This window comes from Podarcis pityusensis (genome assembly GCF_964106645.2).
Source record: "Podarcis pityusensis genome assembly, chromosome: 14".
NCBI classification, from domain to species: Eukaryota; Metazoa; Chordata; class Lepidosauria; order Squamata; family Lacertidae; genus Podarcis; species Podarcis pityusensis.
Window position 1 is genome coordinate 16,363,412 of NC_138039.1, and position 19,931 is coordinate 16,383,342.

The following is a 19,931-nucleotide window of genomic DNA, read 5'->3' on the forward strand; positions in this document are numbered from 1 at the left end:
CCTATTCTCATTCCTATGCTGGTTGCAGAGGAAGGAGTGCTCTATCCCTTCTGCATAGATCTGCTCATTCACTTGTCTGCATGGAATTCCTTCTTGTATATAGCTTACCACACTAGTGTTGAAATACAAGGCTAGTGCTTCAACTGTATCCAGTTGCTGAATATGACCATCGAGTAACCTATGGCAGGCAAAGTGGCATAAGAATATTCTCCCAAACATAGGTCCCAGATTAATTTTAATTTTGATTTTTGGTGTGAAGCTACCCTGACATTACTAATATTTTCTACAATGTGAAAGCCCATGTTAACTCTAAACCACACTGTCTAAATTGGCATCTTCACAGTCGTGGCTTTATGAGAAAAATAAATTGCAAATATGCAATCTCAATGTGAACTTGGCTCAAAATACTGCACATTGAATAAACCAAGCTATGCAGATATGAGTTCACTCGACTGTACTCGTTATCAGTGATTCTTGTGTCTGTCAATTCTAAGGGATTCACAAGTTTTGTTTTTTAACAAAACAAGGTCATAAATGCAGGATCAAATGTTATGGGTAATGAACACTAGAATTCTGATAATTTTCTAAAGAAGTCTAAGTATTATGCTGCGATTTTTATGAAAAAGGAACCTTGCTCTGAAAAAGGCTACCATACAATAAAGATTATTTTCTCATTTGAGTTTCATAGAAATCCACAACCCTTGTAGAATGGTTGTAGTTTTTCCAATATTTATTCATGGTTAAAAGAGGACAGAGCTTTCTGGAATAAGTTTCATGTGAACTGTAACTTTTTTGATGATATATTTCAATATCCAAATAGTTAATTTCTACCAAATACTGCTGGTCCACTGTTACCTTAAGAAATGTACTGTGAATATAAGTGGTGCAGCAATAAAAACTGCCAGCCGCTTTGCACAGCTAAGCAGGGTCCAGTAGGGTTTCAAATTGGATGGGGGACCATATGTTGGGATTCCTTCAGTGCAGGGGGTTGGACTAGATGACCCTTGAGGTATCTTCCAACTACACAGTTTTTTGATTCTAGGGCCCTAATCCAGAGACGTTCAAGAACAGTAGATGGCTAGCTATACTATAATATCCCTCATTCTTCCTGCCAAACAAATGATCAGCTGCAGATGAATGGCAGAGCACATGCTTTGCGTGCAGAAGGGCCCAGGTTCAAGCCCTGGCATTTCCAGTTAGACGGCTCAGGCAGCAGGGGATGGGTAACTCCTCTGTGTGACTGTCATTCACGCTGTTACGTGTTCACTTAAAATCTTTTAAAAGTGGAAAATTCAAATATTTTAGAAGGAGGCAAACACACGTTGGTACATTCCTCACTCACGGTGTTCTTGTAATTTCAATTTTGGACCTAATATAAAAGACAATGATCGTTCTGAATTTGGATCTGGAAACACTGATTTTTGTTCATTCTGAATGTGTTAACATTAAGTCAGCATATGGGCTGGATTCAAAGAATTATGAGGGGAAGGGAAACAGCTTGTAAGAGTGTTCTTGAGAAAGAGCTTGCAAGAGCTCTTCTTATCCAACTTCTTTGGATTTAGTTTCATTTTTTTCTCTAGAAACATTCTAGAACAAAGTGTAAAATATCCCCTTTTACAAATGGAAGATGTCTTCTGCATATGCAAGGGCACCCTTGGATCCAAATTCATGCATTTTAATTGCCAAATAGCTTATGAACACCTAAGAAATGAAAGAAAATTGTTGTGCATCTTAATCTGCCTGTCTGATATCCTACATAAAATAAGAGAAGTAAAGTTGGTTGTAATTATGCAAATAACGATTTGTTGTCAACATATAGAGGGCAAAACACACACCTCACTGCGTTTTTAATGTATGTGCCTCTGCACTTCCTATATTTCTTCTGGGTGAAAATTAAATAAGGCTCTGGCCAAAGAAATATTAGCTGATTAATCTTGAGTTTTACTTGATTACTTACAAACCATGTTTATTCAGAAGTAAGTCTCACTGAATTCAGTGGGATTGATTCCCCATGAAGAATTACAGCCTTACTTAATTAACCTAGTAAATAATCATACATTTGCATATAAGAAAACCAATAGTTGTCAAGACCAAAGCATATATTTCCTTTGTTTTTAATGATGCACAAACATGTTGCAGCAGGCATCATCTTCGAAGAGGCATTTCGTTTGTCACATAATTGGGGAAGGGGAATTCCTAAGATGGTGCTTCCTATGTGCAGAGTTTTTCTAAAAGAACTTCAACTGGGGGGGGGGGGAATTACTTGTTTTGATGCCCAACTAATCAAAGTCACCATTTCAGTCTAGCCAATTAAAATGGCTAAAATGTGGTAGCCCTAAAGTATTACCTCAAGACTTTTTAAACTCATGAAGCAGTCCAAATATAGCCAACTTCAATCCTTTCACCAAATCCCATCAGTTTTCTTTAACTTAGCCAGAGCTTTGACAAGGCAGCTTAAGCCTGGCTCAGGCTGTCTATAGCAACAGCCAGGTGCAGTTTTATTATGACTTATCCCAGCTACATGAATTAAGATCCAATCTCACTCTCCCCCTGCCCCTCCCCTCCCCTTAACTGATTGCTAGGGGTGGGGAGGGAATCATGCTTTTTGTCTAACATTTTGTTTTGTTTTGTTTTTACACGCTAAAGATAATTTTCAAGATTACCCTGAAAACAAGGAAAGTGAAATAATGGACCTATGATGTAAATGGATCTTTAAAAACCGTGGTCAAGTAGGCTTTGCCTTTTTAGTTAATCCCAGTGCAACTGTAGATCTTGTGGGTCAAGAAAATCTGTTGAAAACATACTTGGGGCAGTTGAGCTGAGAGGAGTTAATCCTGAAGAAGCATTTGGCATGGTAATGTCTAGCCACTCCATGTTGTCTAAATTTGTGTCCGGAAGATCAAGAGATAAACAGGAATTAGAAGCAGTGAATTGAGAATCTGTTGTTTCCATAGGTGACTGCGAGTGATCTAATATGCCAGAGTGGTTAAGGAGGTCATTTTGAAGGTCCTCAATTAGAGAGAAAGACTCTCTGTCCTCACTACTGCTTGCCAGATGAGGCATTCCATTTCCTGAAGGCAGAGTTCCATCCAAGAGGGCTTCTAGCTGATTCTCCAGACTTACAGAGAAATTGCTTGTTGGTTCTAAGGAGAGAGGAGGGGCCATTTGGACTTGTGGTGGCGGACGAGACACCACTGTGTTCACTGGCATTGTGGTGATATTGGCAGTAACGGGTCTCATTTTGGAAATCAGAGAAGGTTCTTCCTTGGTAGGCAGAGAAATCTCTGCATAAAAGGAAATGAGAGATAAATCAGTAAGATATTTTATTTATTACATATAAAGGGAAAAAAACCTCACTCACTTTGGTGCACCACTGTACCAATAAATTTATGCTTTTGATACAATTAATTTGAAAGCGGTGAATTATTTATACAATTAAGTCTTGTGAGATAATTAAGTTATCAAGCTAATGTTTGTACAACTAACAACATGATTGAAGACATGTGCTGCAAAACCCATGTTACCCAAAGGAGTCAAATAGCCACCCCCTTTTTAGAGAGCCTGCTATCTTCTCATTTCAATGATTCAATGAAGGCCCTCATTAAGACTGTTTACAAGACTCTCACAGATTATTGCAGTGACCAAAGGGAGAAGATCTCTACTCAACACAGTGGAATCCAAATTGATTAACTGAGCTCATGCTGTAAACCACTGATCGTTAATGAACTGTCAATAACTTTCTGTACTAACTGGTTAAATATTTGGCCACTATCAACCTGATGTAGATAAATGTTATTGCACAGTCAAGTATATAATAATAATAATAATAATAATAATAATAATAATAATAATAATAATAATTTATTTATACCCCACCCATCTGGCTGGGTTTCCCCAGCCACTCTGGGCAGCTTCCAACAAAATATTAAAAAAACATTACTTTGAGATTACTTTGAGAATGAGCTGCCTTTTTATGCTGAATAACAAACATAAAATCCAATAAGAGACACCCTTTTTATGAATGTCACTCTCAAGGATGCTCACAGCAAAATCCCTCTTGAGCAGAGATAAGGACGATATGTCCTAAAACATGTTGTTAGACTATGTCTCATCCTGCCTAACCACTGGCCATGCTATCTGGGACAGATGAACATCTGGAGGGCCACCAGGCCACCTTCCCTGCTCTATACTAAACAGCAAGAGCAGCAAATTGGAAGGGAAGCTGCCTCTTGGTATCAGTGTCAATACACTTACTAGGACCGTGTAGGAGCAGGCAGGACATCAGCACAAGTGGAGCCAATCCAGCATTCCCACCCCACCCCAAACCTCGCTGTTGCCCTACCCTGTCCTTGTAAGTAGCAGCAAAGCCAGTGCTGGGCCGTCAAACCCACAGTGCTACCCCTCCCTACCAGCTGTTCTTGTTAAATCAAAAGTAGGAATAGGAAGCTCTCTCTACCATATGATGCATTTCAATTTGACTCACCTCCGCTTTTAATGAGAATATCAAAGAGGTCATCCATTTGCTGGCTGTGAACACTGGAAATCTGTAACACAAAGAGTTTTTTATTCATTATGTCACACACCTTTCCCTAAAATATGATTATGCATGTAGGGATCACCATGGGGATTGTGCTGGTCTGGATACCGCACACCCTATGTTTCTAGCTAAATAAGGATGCTTTTGTGATCTCATTTGCTCTTTCTTAAATGTATTTTATTCATTATTCAACCAAGTTGCAGTGTAGGGAAAAGAAAAGAAAAATCAAAATCAACAAAGTAGAATTCAACAAATACAGATCTCATATCATTTTTTATCCCAAAGAAGGAACAGGCTTGTGCATATTTAAGCTAAAACACAATTTTACTAGCTAAAGGACAACATTTTGCAGATCTGGGACACTTTCCCAAAGGATTGATCCAACTAAGGTTGTAGTGCTATACACTTACCTGGGTATAAACATTGCTGAATTTAGTTGGGAGGATACATATATAAGAATGTGCTGTAGGATCATTAGCCGCTATTCTGTTAAGAATTAAGAGAATCACTGTTTCCGGAGAAAGGTGTACTACACAACTGCAGGCATGGAAAGAATGCTCTAATAGGCATAAATCAACACACAGGGTACAGGATACAGAGAAAGCCTTCTTCACTCATTACAGCTACCATGGTGCAGAAGAGGATGATAGTTGTCCCCTTACTTAGATATTATTCAGTCCTAGGTTCATGCTAATGATGTGATCTTGGCTGGATTAAGCTGCTTAGCAAACAGCCAATGAAGAATGATGATCAGAGAAGATGAGGGCTTTGAAACTTCCAGCCTACTAAAGAGGGGAAGAAAACCAAAAGAAGGCAAAATTTTGATAGTGACGGAGTTTTAAAAGGGGGGGGGGGGGAGATGTGCCTCCCTTAGTCTCCCCATGGCTGCTCCTTATGGAAAGATGCACAGAAAGCTGAATGTGATTATTCTGTGTAGAACAGTAAAACATGTCAAGTTGTTGCATTCCTGCATACATCTTACCTCTCGTTGAGAAGCCTGCAAGCTGCGGGTCTGTTTGATGGCTTCTTCATAGCGTGGAGGGTCTTTTGCCTTGGTTACTGAATTGCTGAACAGAGATTGCTGCAAAATGTACTGTTGGGGTTGAGACTGGGAGGCCAGCTGTGTGAAACAATGGCAAACAGTCAGCAAATAATTGTGGCAGCAGAAGGTTCTCAAACAGCGTCTCTACAGAAATCCACATCACCCTCCTTTAAAAACAATAATGTGCTAATTTAACACCTTGTACGTCATCTCCATTAATCTACTGGAAATGAAAAGTGCACATAAAGAACAACTTCCCTTTATATGGCTGTGCAGTAAGTGTAGTCTATGGCATTTAGGGTTGAATCTGACTAAGTCTCACATAGAGTACACCCGCTGAAATGAATGCACCAGCATTAGTCGTGCCCACTTGTTTTTGAGTAGGATTAACTTTGGAGACAACCTTATCATTTAAATATGGCCCCATCTTGTTTGGAAGTTGTCTTGAGTTTTAAAAGTTCTCAGGTCAAAAAGAGAGGGTGCCTCCTTGTTTTTATGCCATGGTCACAGTGCCTCAAATATGTTACTCTAGCAACCTCCTAGAGCATATATATTCTAGGGTAGGGGAACAAAGGATAAGCTATTACATCAAGCTGCGTCAAAGGCAGCTGCTATATTGAGAGCAGAAACCTCCAGCTCCTGCTGCCCTTGAACTTTTTTCATTCTGACTGGTTATCTTACGTTCTTTGTAACTAAGAAGCAGTGTCTGAGTTTGCTTCCCTGCTATTCCCTCCCGATCTCTTTTCCTTTTGTTTTGCATCTTTTAGATTGTAAGCCTAAAGGCAGGGACTGACATTCCTGATCTTTGTAAGCTGTTTCAGGAACTTCTTTTTGGCTTAATGGCAAGATAATAAATAATTTAAATAAGTTAGTAACTGAATACATAAAATGAATATACCTTCTGAGGAGCACTGGGTCCATTTTGCACCAATGGCACCTGGTTCCCTGAGTGAACAGTGGTATTTGCTGTCTGACTAAACAAAGGTTGCTGTAGAGTTGTCACAGACTGATTCTGATAGGAAAATACTGTATTTGGTGAGGTAGGAGGAAATATCTGTAAAAACAAAATGTATGTATTTAAAACTCATGCATGCTATTTTTCTTCAAGAGCATGGGGTGTACAATAACAATCAAGCAGCTCCTAGTGTGGCCAAGAATAATAACATTCAATCTTAAATTGAATAAAATGCTCTAGTGCACAATATCACTGAAGTGGAGAAAGTACAAAGGCCTTCCTTAACAAGGCAGTTGTAGCCAACCTTTGGTGATGCCTGCCAGATGTTCCTGGTCTACAACTCCCATCAGCCCCAGTCAGCAAGATAAATTGTAAGGAAAGATGGGAGCTGTAGTTCAACAACTTCTGAAGGGCCCGATGTTGGCTAGTCCTGTCATGGAGGGATGGTCCTGTGGAGATATAAGTTCAGCAGGGTAGTGGAACACCAAGCAAGGAGTACATTGGGGGCATTTCACACCCTGCTCTATTTGTGTTGGGTGTAAGATTGCAGCCATAGGTTTTTTTTTGTAGTAGCAATGTCCTAGTAGCTTCTCCTGCATACACTTCAGTAAAATGAATGAGGTGTGGTATTGCACGTTTCGTATTAAACAGAAGAAACTCAATGAAGTGCTACCAATGTCTCTCTAATGAACCACAAATGCACACCAACTGGGATAGAAATGTATGTAAGCCTTATGTATGAAAATGCTAAGGCAGTTTAGAGAATTACCCATTGCTGTGTGATTTAATTTAGTATAGCAGTTTTCAGAAGACACAATAGCAGGTTGTAGTACATTTCACAACTGATTTTTTTTAAAAAAAACAACAACCCTGAAATCATTAAGTATTGCTGAGGATACCGTAGCAAAAATGACAAGATAATTAGAATAATGGAATGGTGTACATCACATTCATCAGTGCAAAATGACTTCCATTCAAGCGTTTTGGTGATAATTATGCTAATATTTTTATATGAGGAAAAATTCTAACCTAAGAATCAGAGAAATGTAATAACAATTTATGAATCCCATTCAATGCTATATCCTACTTTAAGGAATATCACATACTTTAAGTTACGAAGCAGAAAAGTAAAGAGTTCCACTGACAGTATGCAGTCTATCTGTATTCATAATTCACCAACCTGTCTGCTTTGTGGGGTGTGACCAAGCACATGCTGTGGGGAAGCATTTTCTTTGGATGCTGAAGAGTGCATCTGTGGTACTTTCTGGGACAAAGCAGAAGTAGATACTTGTGCCATGGCTGGAATGCCAGACTGTGGCTGGGCCTACAGGAGAAAGAGTATGGCTTGATTTCACAGTACAGGACTCAGCTGGACTATATGCATAAAGAAAGAAACCCAGGGATGTTATAATGAATCTTTAAATGTTTGACATCAAGTCCTCCTGAAGTATCTAAACACAGTGCTAAGGAAGATGGTGGGTTCGCATGTTCACAGCCAATGAGCAGCAAATACTACTTTATGGACAGAAAGGTGTTATGACCACTGTGGCTTCAATTGGCTTGGCTTCTGTGATGTCACAGTGGGCCTTGAAAGCTGCGGAATAGAAAGCTGAAAGGAAAATTAAGAGCTGCATGGTAAATGCAACAACCACAACAACTCTTGTTAAGTTAAACCTCACTGTCCTGTTCTACATGAGAAAGAGTCATGGTCAGTGTGGCTCTGTAAAGCGGTTTTGCAGCTTTTAGAGGGAAGAAGCAAATAGTGCTTGCTGCTTGTATATGTAGTACAGGGGTGTGTGTTTGTGTGTGTAATGCAATTATGTATTTCAGTTGCATCCCTCCATCTTGACCTGACACAAGAGACATTTAAATATACCTAAAACTGAGCCAAACCACCGGCCCATCTGGCCTGGTACTGTCTGTGCTGATAAGTAGCAGCTCTCCAAGGTCTTCTACAAATGCATCTCTCATCCCACTTACTGGAGATCCTTTTAGATTACTTGAAAGGCGCACATCAAACCGGGAATGTGCTCTACCACTGAGCTATGCCTTCTTCCTTAAGATGACTAGATACATCTTTTAGAGATAAGGGAAACAATGAGTGAAGCCAAAATTATGCATTTTTTATTACACACTCACTTGAGAGGAGCATTCCAAGGTGTGCATGTAATCATTAACCCTGCTCTAGAAAAAATATGGGAAGGAGAGTGAGTTGGTCAATCCAAGTCTCTTTGAAATGAATTTTCTAACTGACATCACTCCCTGTTCTAGCACCAGTTCACCAGGCACTTCTTGAGAAACCCCGAAAAGGTGTGCTGGTGCCACTTCCAGTTATACATATTGCAAGAAAGTGTCTTTTTCTTTCTTTCTCTTTTGAAAATCCCAGAATTTGTATATGTGGCACATTTTATGTCTTGCATTCATCTAGGCACATGAGATTTTCTCTTATTATGTTTTATGGCAAGCTGTTCACAAGAACAACTATTCTTATAGTAATAACAGAATGGATTATTAATATATTTCTGTCAGCCACTGTATTGAAGCAGCAACTCACAGTAAATCCCCCTTGCACTGGTACCAGAGGCCTAACCCAGAGCTCTAATGTAATAACTGGTATGACTTTTTAATCCATTTACATTAGATCCTATGGCCAGTGCAGGATCCACCTGCAATATACGTTTAAAGCACTATCGTACAGCTTTAAACAGTCATGACTTCCTCCAAAGAATCTTGGGTCTGAGAGTAGTCAGGAGTCCTCTATTCCCTTCAGAGAACTACATTTCCCAGAGTTCCATAGTGAAAGGAACTGGCTGTTAAACCAATCTGGGAATTGTAGCTCTGTGAGGTGAACAGGGTTCCCCTGATGACCCTCAACATCCATAACAAACCACAATAGACAAAATAGTCACTGAATTCACATGAAGAAAATTGCCCATGGCTATCAGATTGTAAGTGACAATGACAAATAACTCAAAATGGAGGAACCTTTCGTACCTGTACCTGGATACTGCCCACAGGTAGTTGCATTGAAGTGGCAGAATTTGGACCCTGGAGAGAGAGTGGCAGTAGCAGCTGTGCTGTTCCTTGTGCAGTAAGTAGAGCTTGAGGCTGGGCAACAACAGCAGTTTGTGGCTGTCTCTGCGAACTTACATAAAACTGAGATATGACATTTTGTGGTTCAGCTTTGGCCAAAGGTACCTCCTGTTTGATAACAATAGCCTTTTTGGCAACTAGGTTCTGGACATCCACTGATGCTGGCTGTCCTAAAGAATGGTTGGCTTCAGATACAGGTTGTTTTGCATCAGAGCAATCTGCTAAAGTGCCTTCCTCTTTGACATCATGACCGATATGCTTCTGATTCAAAGTCAGTGTAATATTAGCTGAGGCTTGGGGTTGCTGCTGCTGAACCCGCTTCTCAACTTCAAGTTGCATTTTCAGCACTTCCACGAGTTTCTGCTCTTGCTCCAGTTTTCTTTTGAGCTCTTCAATCTGCTTCTCTTTTTCTTGAAGCTTACGGTCCTTTTCTGCTGCATCAAGCTCCATGCCAAACATGCTTCCACTGCCGTGACTGTCCTCATTTGTGGTAGCTCGAAGAGGAGGTGATGCATTTGGGAACTGTGATGGAGACATCACGGTCATGATTTCCGTCAAAGTATCTGCCATGTTAGTGTCATCCGTGCTGAGACTGGACGGCTCTGAAGGAGACGGGGAAATGGGCAAAGGGGAGTTGATGCATTCCATAGGTGTTGATTTGCCGCCAGTTCCACCAGATGTTGTTTCTGAAGAAAAGCTGGAAACTGAGCTAGCTATTGGCTTGTTTAATGTAGCAACAGGGAATACGGCAGTTATTTCTCCAGGCTGGCTGGTACAATTAGTGGAAGGAGTAACTGCCGCTGTATGACTAGCATTGATAGAATTATTGTTAAGATCCTGATAGGGTTTCAAACGCTCAATAAGATCCATTTTAGTTCCAGACACTGGCAATCCTCTTATCTTGAGCTCCATTTTCAGTTCAGCTACCTGAGTTTTGTTTTTGTTTTTAAAGGAAAAAAGAAGCATTTGTGAAAAAGAAGCCAACTAGTATCAGGATAACTCTGACAGATTGCTTTTTTTCTGCACACAGGAGACATTATGACTTATAGGGTGCCTAAAATTACTAAAGACAAGATAAATTAGGGAAGAAAGAAAAGTAAAAGGGGGAAAGTGTGACTTGGAAAAAGCCAAATTGAACACACGTGCCTTAAGAGGTGCTTGAATGAAAAAACAGATCAAGAAGAACATACAGTAGGAAGCTGCTTTATAATGAATGAGACCATTGGTCCATCTATCTCAGTATCGCCTACACTGATTGGCAGCACCTCTACAGGATTTCAGGCAGGGAGTCTCTCCCAGCCCTACCTGGAGATGCCAGAGACTGTGCCTAGGGCCTCTTGCATACAAAGCTACAGCCCTTTCTTAAGAGAGAAACATATAAGGTAGAAGGGCTTTCCAGTGATATGCAGCTGGAATGGAAAAGGCACTGGTAGGAACAGTGAGATTAATCTTAGGTTGAAATAGAAGACTAGTATCTGCACAGTAAGTGTTCTGAGGTGGAGCATGAACTGAAAGGAGCATTTAGAGATAGAAGAGAATATAGATATAGAGGAGAGAGACCAGGGAGACACGAAACGTTGAAGCGAAGGTGAGAAGTGAGAGGAAACCAATGAAAAGAACAATGTAAAGAAGTAGTAGGAGCTGGACAAAGAGTGGAAAAACATTAAACAAGGAGCAACAATGTGCAAGTGAAGTTCCTGGAAGCACAAAGTTTTCATGTTCACTGTGGTGCTTGATCACCTACCTCTATGTACATTCCCTTCCCTATGTGTGCAGAACTGAAAGCAACATTGCACTTAATGGGCAAGCCCAATGGCACCTTACAAAGTAACCATTATTATTATTTTTACTATAAGCTGTTGTCAGGTGCAGTCAAGTTTGCATGCATGAAGAATTATTAATAGGCAAGCACCTGAATTATGATTTACTATATTTTTTATCCTGTTTTTCTTCCAAGGAGCCCAGATTAGCCACAGATGCTATCCTTCCTACTCCCACTCCTACAAATTTATCTCCACAACCACCCAGAGAGGTAGGTTAGGGTGAGAGGTGGGGACTGGCCCAATGTCACCATGTGAGCTTCATGGCAAAACAGTGAATTGAACCCAGATCTCTGCAATCCAAGCCAAGTAGCAATGAACAAGGTGAGTAAAGGGAGAAGGGTATGATTTGGGAACATTTGAGGTCCCAAGAAGCAAACAAAAATCACTTTTGAAATGGTCGCATGACACTTTTTTTTTACCTTTAAATCATCCAAGCTAGGAGGCAGGGGCCCAGGTTTTCTGTTGGAAATATTATTGTTCTGTCTCGGAGTGCTGGCTGCTGCGGAAGATGTGCTATTGCTCAAAGTATTCAGTGGTACATTCCCGGTGTTGCTCTGTTTGTCACTCACTGGCCTTGAAGGAAAAAACGGAATTGAAGCTTTCAACCATTTTCTCTATGACCTCATTGTAATATGCATTGCCTTGAATGTGAAGTGATTTTCCACTTAACTATGAAGTATTTTATATATGCTGCACAAGTCAGAGTATACCACTAGAAATGCAAAATGACCAAACCATTTGTTACTTTAAAATATATTTTATTCTGTTAGCATAACAACAGCGCCTTTGTTTAAAAATGCTGGAGGGAATTTGTATTGAAATAAAGAAAGAATTTGTAAAGCACTTTGTACTGCTTCCTCATTGGCTCAGCTGAAATGTGAATCCAGACAATTCACATTTCATGGGGTGGGTGGTACATGCAAATTGGCCTTGATCTTCCCAGAAAAGGGGAATCCAGCAGTTTCTATCAGGATAATAACTTCAGTAAATATCTCAGAGAAGCAGAAAGCCTATCTTTTGACACTAAAATGGCTATCCTTGAGAATGCCTGCAGTGGCATTTAATACATACTTACACAATACATGTTTAATATGAAATGCTGTGTGCATAAAAGACAGACAGCCCTTTGTCTCTGATGGTAAGGGCTGGAAGCCCCATTTCTATGGGTGTCTGCAAAGGCCTGTTGCCTGCAACAGTGCTAGCTCCAGATTAACAGTCACAGCCTACACTTCGGAAGCATCATCTGGACTAAACAAGATTTGATGTTAATTGCGCCCATGCAATTAGCAGACATAGTTTTTTCTCACAATAACAATGGGAAAGACTGAACAGCCTCAGTGCTGTGGGAGATGGGGAAAAGAATTTTAACTCCTCTACCCCTGTCATGGTAACAACAACAACACTGTCTCTTCACAGGTTCAATATGCATTTCCGTGGAAGCTCCTTTTGGCCATAACACAGACAGCAGCTTTCGACAGGCAATTTTATCTGCACTGTAGCAGAGAGAGAAAGAGTAATCTCCCCCATCCCCATAGTCTGAAGGCTGCTACATACATTGCAAAAAGCACACATTATTGTAAACACACAATTAATGCTCCATCTAGTTTAGTCCTTAGTCTGTTTGGATAACGGGATTTGGCACCTCATTTGGGGTGAAGGTCAAGGAGCTGTTCCTATGTGACCAGAACTTTGCTTTATACCATCATGTGTCCACCCTGCCTTTGCTATCCTATATACATCTGATGTGCAAGGCTTTAAATAGTACTGTTGTCCTGGACTGAATTGCTGCAATGTTCTATGGTTGAGGGTTGTTGATGCATCCATTTTTGCCTAGCATAGCAGATCATATGATTGGGCTTTATGTTCTCTCTCTCTCTTTAACCAGACGAAACAAGTTTGGTGTGTGTGTGTGTGTGTGTGTGTGTGGTTTTTTTTAAGAGGATGGCAACCCCTGCCTATCAAACTAGGTTTCCTTTGCTTCAAAAACCTTCAGAAGAAATAGAAGTAAGACAAGTCCTGTGTTCCTCAATTCCCTTATTTCCAACAGAATTCTTCTGTAGTTCAGAAACCTACTCTCTCCCCAAAACTGACTGCAAGCCCCAGAACACCAAAGCAAGCATAGCAGTTGATATGTCTCCCTATTAAATACCATCCCCTCTCCCACACAGGGGGGAAAACTGACAAAGCTTCACATACTTGAGTGGTGCAGGAAGAATCGTCTGGTAGTTGTAGTGCTGCTGCTGTTGGCTCAGGATCTGCAGTTGCAAAAAAAGCTGTTGTTCTTGCAGCAAGCGAGCATAGTTGGAGTCCATCTGTGGCTCATTCTTCTCACCTTTCTGATCAGGTGGGATGTACTGATGGTACTTCAGTTTCTTCACTCTGGGCTTTGGCTCTTTGCTTTTCTTGCTCCGAGGTTTGTCACTTGGGTTCTTGGGGTGGGGCTGCTATTCATAGACAGACAACATAAACAATGAGTTAGAGCCAAAGGTTCCCTTCTGCTCACGGAAGGGCTATTTTACACCTTGCAATAGAATCCCATGTAAGAACAGTGCAGCTAAACCCAAAGATGTCACTCTGCAAAAGTATACATAGTGATTTCCCTTTTGCTCATGGCTCTTTGTATCCAAAGAAGCCAAGAGCGCTTGCTTAGGTTTATATGAAAACCAGTGCTTATGATTTGTTTCTCTCCAAATAAAAATGAGGAGGAGGAGCGGAGCAGGAGCGATTTTAGCAGTGAGTACTAGGATGCTGGTTTGTCCATTCAGTGTTGAATTTAAACAACACTGAATGCAAGTCGGCTTAGTGTGCACTCCCAAAGGTTCCTTTGCAATGGGATTTACAGTTGGCACTGTTTAAATTCAGCACTGAATACAAGTCCCACTGCTTTCCAGTGGGATCAAATATACCAGATGTCATATGATGTCAGGTTATTGATAAATGGGTGGACCCACCCTTCTGTCAAATCTGCCTGGCAGGGGGTGGACCATATTATGTCTGAAGCAGTCCTAAATAAAATGACTAACCTTTCAAATTGTGTTGGTTACCTGTGAGGTAAGACACTACCCCCTCCACCCCAAAACTTCTCTATATACCAGTTAGGTCAGCAGTAAACCACCCTGTGATCATCAGATGGAGGGTGGTATATAAATTTAATAAACAAATAATAATAATAATTATACATTGATGACAAATGACATTGGCTCCAATCCAGCTTTAGTCTCTGGCAACCAATTACTATATTAACTGGTGGCCCAAGATAAGCAGCTGTTTCCCCATACAAATCAAAAGATGCAAGCAGTCACTTCAATGAGGCCCAATGGAACATCAAAATGGTAACAGAGAGGTTATTCAGATGCACTTCTGCATCTGCAATGGCTATGTATATTCTGTGCTTGTATATTCTCTGTCAGGCAAATGTGATCTACCCAGCATGTTTAGGATTTAACTGCACCGACCACAAATTTGTTCATTTGTTTCTACCAAATATATCAAGAAGAGAAACTGTGCTGTTAATTCCAACCTAAGTTGTAACTTCATTAAAGGTTGTCTAATTCAGAGATCTGTACAGAGCAGGGGTGGGGAGCTTGTCCCCCTTTGGATGTTGCAGAACTGTAACTCCCATCATAGCTAGCCATGTGCTAGCCAGGGCTGGTGGGAGTTGGAGTTCAACAGAATCCAGAGGTGACAGATTCTCCATCCTTAGTACAATAGATAAGCAAAAGGATAGGCAAAGGGATTTAGGGGTTCATAACAGTCATTGTGCAAGTTGTGCTTCTCTTCTTGCATTATTTGCTGTGATTCTCTTGTTCCATTGTTTCTATTTAGATACCAATGACAGATCCTGTAAGAGAGTAAAGCTAGAAAAGGTTCAGAAACGGCAATGAAAATGAGGGTGGAGAAACTTCCCTATGAGGAAAGGTTCCAATATCTGGGACTTCTTAGTTGAAAGAAAAGGTGAGTAAGGGGTCATTATGATAGAGATGTATATTATGCATGATTTGGAGAAAATAGGTTTCCCTCTCTCAAATGGTGATGGCCATGAAAGTGGCTGGCTTTAAAAGAGAATTAGACACGTTCTTATGCTATATAGAGATGCATCACCTTGGCTGGTTTTCATGAGCCTCTGAAGGATACTTCAAATGTGTCAATTAGCAATTTGAATGTGCAGGCTGTCCTACTAGTCTGTAATAATTTGTAGCTTTGGAACAAATAATCATGAATGAATGAGAACAGAAAACAAATGTAACAGTCAACTTTTTTTTTGTTGGGCTGCAGGCCATGCTTATAAACAAAAACGGCAGATGACAGTCCAGTATTACAGTTACAGGAACTTTATTAAGGAAATTCTTCACAACCACTGCAACAAACTGACTTGGCTACAATCAAGAATTAAAAAACAACTATAGCACAGATTCACTAATCAAAAACACTAGTCTCCTATTTATGCTAACCATATCCAAAAAGTCCCCTCCCCAAGTCTTCCAAATTTGAAACCATATGTCCACATGTTTCATATGTCCACAGAGGCTCCCACACACATTTGAACTTACGTATCTGCATTTCTGAACTAGCACTTGGAGTGGAGAAAATGGGGACTCCCATTACACATGCAACACATCCCCTGCACCAAGTTCCATCTGCTCACTACCATGCAAAGTTCTGACTTGTCCTCAATAACTGCCAGTGTATATTGGTAGCATCTTCCAGATACCATTTGCAGGTTCAGTTCGCTTAAACCCATGCTGTTAACTATTTTGCTAAGCAAACTCTCCAAAGCCTAGCAAACTTAGATAGTTCCAGTCTGTGGCTTCCTAAATGCTAGGGATGAGCAGTAAGTGTTGGTGGAAATGTGATGCAGAGGCAGCATTGGCTTGTATTTGTTAGGGCACAAATATTGGCCTATCAGACTATCCTACTTCCAATAATTACCTGTCCCTTCTTAGGGACAGTTGCCTCACAAGGCAGAGATCTGTTGCATTACACAGCTTTAGGTGATATTTGATCTTTAAAATCTAACCACTGCAGGAAAAGCTGGGTTAGCTTATAGGTGACATCACCACTGGGTCTATTTGACTGAGGGAAATGCCTTATAAAACAATTTTATAGAAACTGGCAGAGGGTTGTCCTTGCCTGCAATCCTCTGAAGGCCACTAATCCAGCTGGCATAATAATAAACCTTGGAGATAGCAAAACTAAATCTGTATTGACAGTGAAATGCAAGGCTTTGTGCGTAGGTGTGTGTGTGTTTCAAGGAAGGCTGAACATCCCTTGCCAACATCCTACTTTCTCCCACATCATCTCAGAAAATGCAGTGTCGGGAACAAAACACTTGCAAAAAAAACCCCACCACCATAAGTCCAACTACAAATAACTGTTCAGTGAATTTTGTAAATGTCATACATTTTTACATCACTTATTTTCCTTCAGAAGTACCTTCTACTTTAACGTATAGAACTGGATTCTGGCAAAAATGTGGTGCTTAAAATTAACATATCAGCCAAATAACAACTTGACCATGATTTGTGCTCTTCTGTGATGGCTTCAGTGGCACCTGTACTTATACAAAGTTATCTTTACTTATGCTGTTTCATTTTTCAAATGTCTGTCTTGCAAGATCCATAATACTAGTACAGGAATCTGGCAATATTTCTCACCTCTCCTGTTGTGAGATTTTTCTTTGTTAATAGAGTAAATAAACCAAACAAATTAAGCATGACTGTTTTCTCATACCTTTATTAGTGTTGGCCCACTGCTGAGTTTTGTTGCCAACACGGTATTTGGGGTAAGAGAAGCAGCAGCTGCAGAGCGTGTCGTGTGCTGATCAGTGACAGGCGGCTTCAGAAATTCAGGTAGTGATGGTGTTAATGTGGGATACTGATAATAAAGAAAACAAAACAAAATGAGTAATTACTGCCTGTGATGGGACGATGAGCTGCTTGTGTGTAAAATCCTAGTCCCTCAGAGTTTGGTCAAGTTTGCAAACCTCTGTCTGTAACGGAGCCCCTTAAACATGGCTCCGTCAGTCGCTGGCAGATTCCGACAGTGGTTGCTTTCGGAATCGCTTCCAACATAAAAGCTCCTTAACGGAAACACGTCTTCTGGACTCTCTGCGTGACAGTTTCCGGCGAGGAGTGGGTGTCCCTACAGGAGGTCCTGAAACCTCCCCACTGTTTTCGCTGGAAGTGTCTCTGAGCCATCCCTCCAGCTCCCTTTCCCTCAGCCCAGCTCCTCTCCCCCTACTGGTTCCCTCTTCAGCTGCTGAGTCTCTCCCAACCTGTGTGAGCCCTTTCACTTCCCTTCCTTCCGATGGCAGTTCCCTGACATCCACCTCCCCTCCAGGGCCCCCTTCATCCCCTCTCGCCCCCTCCTCTACGGGCGGTGAGGAGGCAAAACCCCGGAATGAACTTCCTTCATCTTCCGATGTCCCGAACACTTCTCTCCACCTGTTGCGGTTCCTGGTCTCGAAGTACTCCTCCTCCTCAGAGTCCATCTCCCCTTCCCCTTCCGATTCCGAGAATCCTTCCAACTCATCCTCCTCATCGGTGGTCCCAAAGTATTCCCTCCGGAACCTCTCCACAGGCTGAGGTTTCCTTGGGAACCTTTGATGGAACGTTTCTATCAATACCTCGTCATTGATATCTTCTGCCATTACCCAAGTGTTTTCTGACTCCGGTTCTCCTTCCCACGCTACCAAATACTCCACCTGATCCCCCTTCCATCTGGCGTCGAGGATTTCTGCCACATGGCTGCTGCATTCCCTTTCTTCTATGACCGGTCCCCGAGTGGCCATCCCTTCTCGTCCCCCCTCATACGGTGACAGTAACGACCTGTGAAATACTGGGTGCAGTTTCATGTGGTTGGGTAACCGGAGCCTGAAAGCCACTGGGTTGACCTGTTGAATGACCTCAAAGGGACCCAATCTCCTGGGTCTTAATTTCTTACAACCTCCTTTGAACGGCAACCCTTGGGTTGACAGCCACACCCTATCTCCCACCCTTATGGTTTCACCTTCCCTTCGGTTCTTGTCTGCCTGCCTCTTGTATTCTTCCTTCGCCCTTTCTAAGTTGAGTTGGAGCTGACGATGGATTGCTTCCATTTCTTCTACAAAATGCTCGGCTGCCGGGACACCCCATCTCTCCCCTTCTCCCCCTGGGAAAGCCCTGGGATGACACCCATAATTAGCCAAGAAGGGGCTCATCCCTGTGGACACATTCTCGGCATTGTTGTAGGCAAATTCCGCCAGCGCCAACTTTTCTACCCAGTCATTCTCTCTGTCATTGACATAACACCTCAGGTATTGCTGGAGGACCCCGTTTGCTCTTTCCGCCTGCCCGTTGGTTTCAGGGTGCCGGGCAGTCGAAAAGTTGACCTCCACCTGCAGTAAGCTCATGAGCTTCCTCCAGAACCTGGAAGTAAATTGTTTTCCTCGGTCTGAGACCACCCTCAATGGCACCCCGTGCAACCTAAAAATGTGTTCTACAAATAACTTCGCTGTCTCTTCCGCCGTGACTGCATGCGAGCAGGCTACAAAGTGGCACATCTTTGTTAGTAGGTCTACCACCACCATGATGGCTGTTTTCCCCTTGGACTTCGGCAGATCAGTCATAAAATCTATCGACACTGCCTCCCAAGGTCGTTCTGGGGTTGGTAAGGGTTCTAATAGCCCCGCCGGTGCCCGCCTCTCCCCTTTGGCTCGCTGGCATTGCTCACACCCTCTTACATACTCCCGTACATCTTCCCTCACCTTAGGCCACCAAAATTCCCTGGTGACCAACCACATGGTTTTGTGTTGTCCAAAATGCCCCGCCGTGGGGCTGTCGTGCAACTGCTTGAGTACCCTCCCCCTTAAGTCTCCTTCAGGGATATACAGTGCCCCTTTGTAATACAAAGCTCCATTTCTTTCCTCGAAACCCCCTGGTTCCTCTCCCTCACCCCTAAGACCTCTGAGCTTATTCTGGGCGTATTCATCATTCTCTGTTTCCTCTACCAGTTCTCTTTGTCCCACCAATGCCGCCCCACACACCCAGCGGTCCTCTGGAATGACATGTCTCTCTTCGGGTGCTCCCTCCTCCTCCAAATATTCAGGTTTGCGTGAGAGAGCGTCCGCCCTAATGTTCTCTGGGCCTGGCACGTAACAAATCTCAAAGTTAAATTTGGAGAACTCCTGGGCCCATCTCACTTGCCGTTGGTTGAGCACTCGTGCCGTCCTCCAATACTCTAGGTTCTTGTGGTCAGTGCACACTTGCACCTTATGTTGTGCGCCAATTAGCAGGTGCCTCCATCTCCGGAACGCCTCATGAATGGCTAGTAGTTCTCGGTCATACACCGTGTAGTTCCTCTCGGATTTGTTCAGCTTTCGCGAAAAAAAGGCACACGGTCTCCACTCTGACTCCTCCTTCCCTGGCTGCAGAAGCACCGCCCCAATCGCTCTGTCTGATGCGTCAGTTTCCACTCTCATCGGTTTTTGTAAATCCACATGCA

General features: G+C 42.1%; 1 protein-coding gene across 9 annotated transcripts in view; it reads right to left on the reverse strand.

Annotated features, from left to right (window-relative positions):
- MRTFB (myocardin related transcription factor B) overlaps positions 1-19,931 on the reverse strand; it is a 104,433-nt gene continuing 84,502 nt past the window's right edge. For all 9 annotated transcript variants that reach the window (XM_080981807.1, XM_080981811.1, XM_080981810.1 and 6 more), the window contains 9 exons: positions 17,181-17,324; positions 13,647-13,894; positions 11,870-12,023; positions 9,529-10,554; positions 7,715-7,858; positions 6,478-6,633; positions 5,520-5,657; positions 4,484-4,544; positions 1-3,284 (listed from right to left, as the gene is read on the reverse strand). In XM_080981807.1, coding sequence (XP_080837933.1) covers positions 2,749-3,284; positions 4,484-4,544; positions 5,520-5,657; positions 6,478-6,633; positions 7,715-7,858; positions 9,529-10,554; positions 11,870-12,023; positions 13,647-13,894; positions 17,181-17,324 — 2,607 coding nt within the window. In that variant the 3' untranslated portion in view covers positions 1-2,748. The remainder of the gene's footprint in view (positions 3,285-4,483; positions 4,545-5,519; positions 5,658-6,477; positions 6,634-7,714; positions 7,859-9,528; positions 10,555-11,869; positions 12,024-13,646; positions 13,895-17,180; positions 17,325-19,931) is intronic.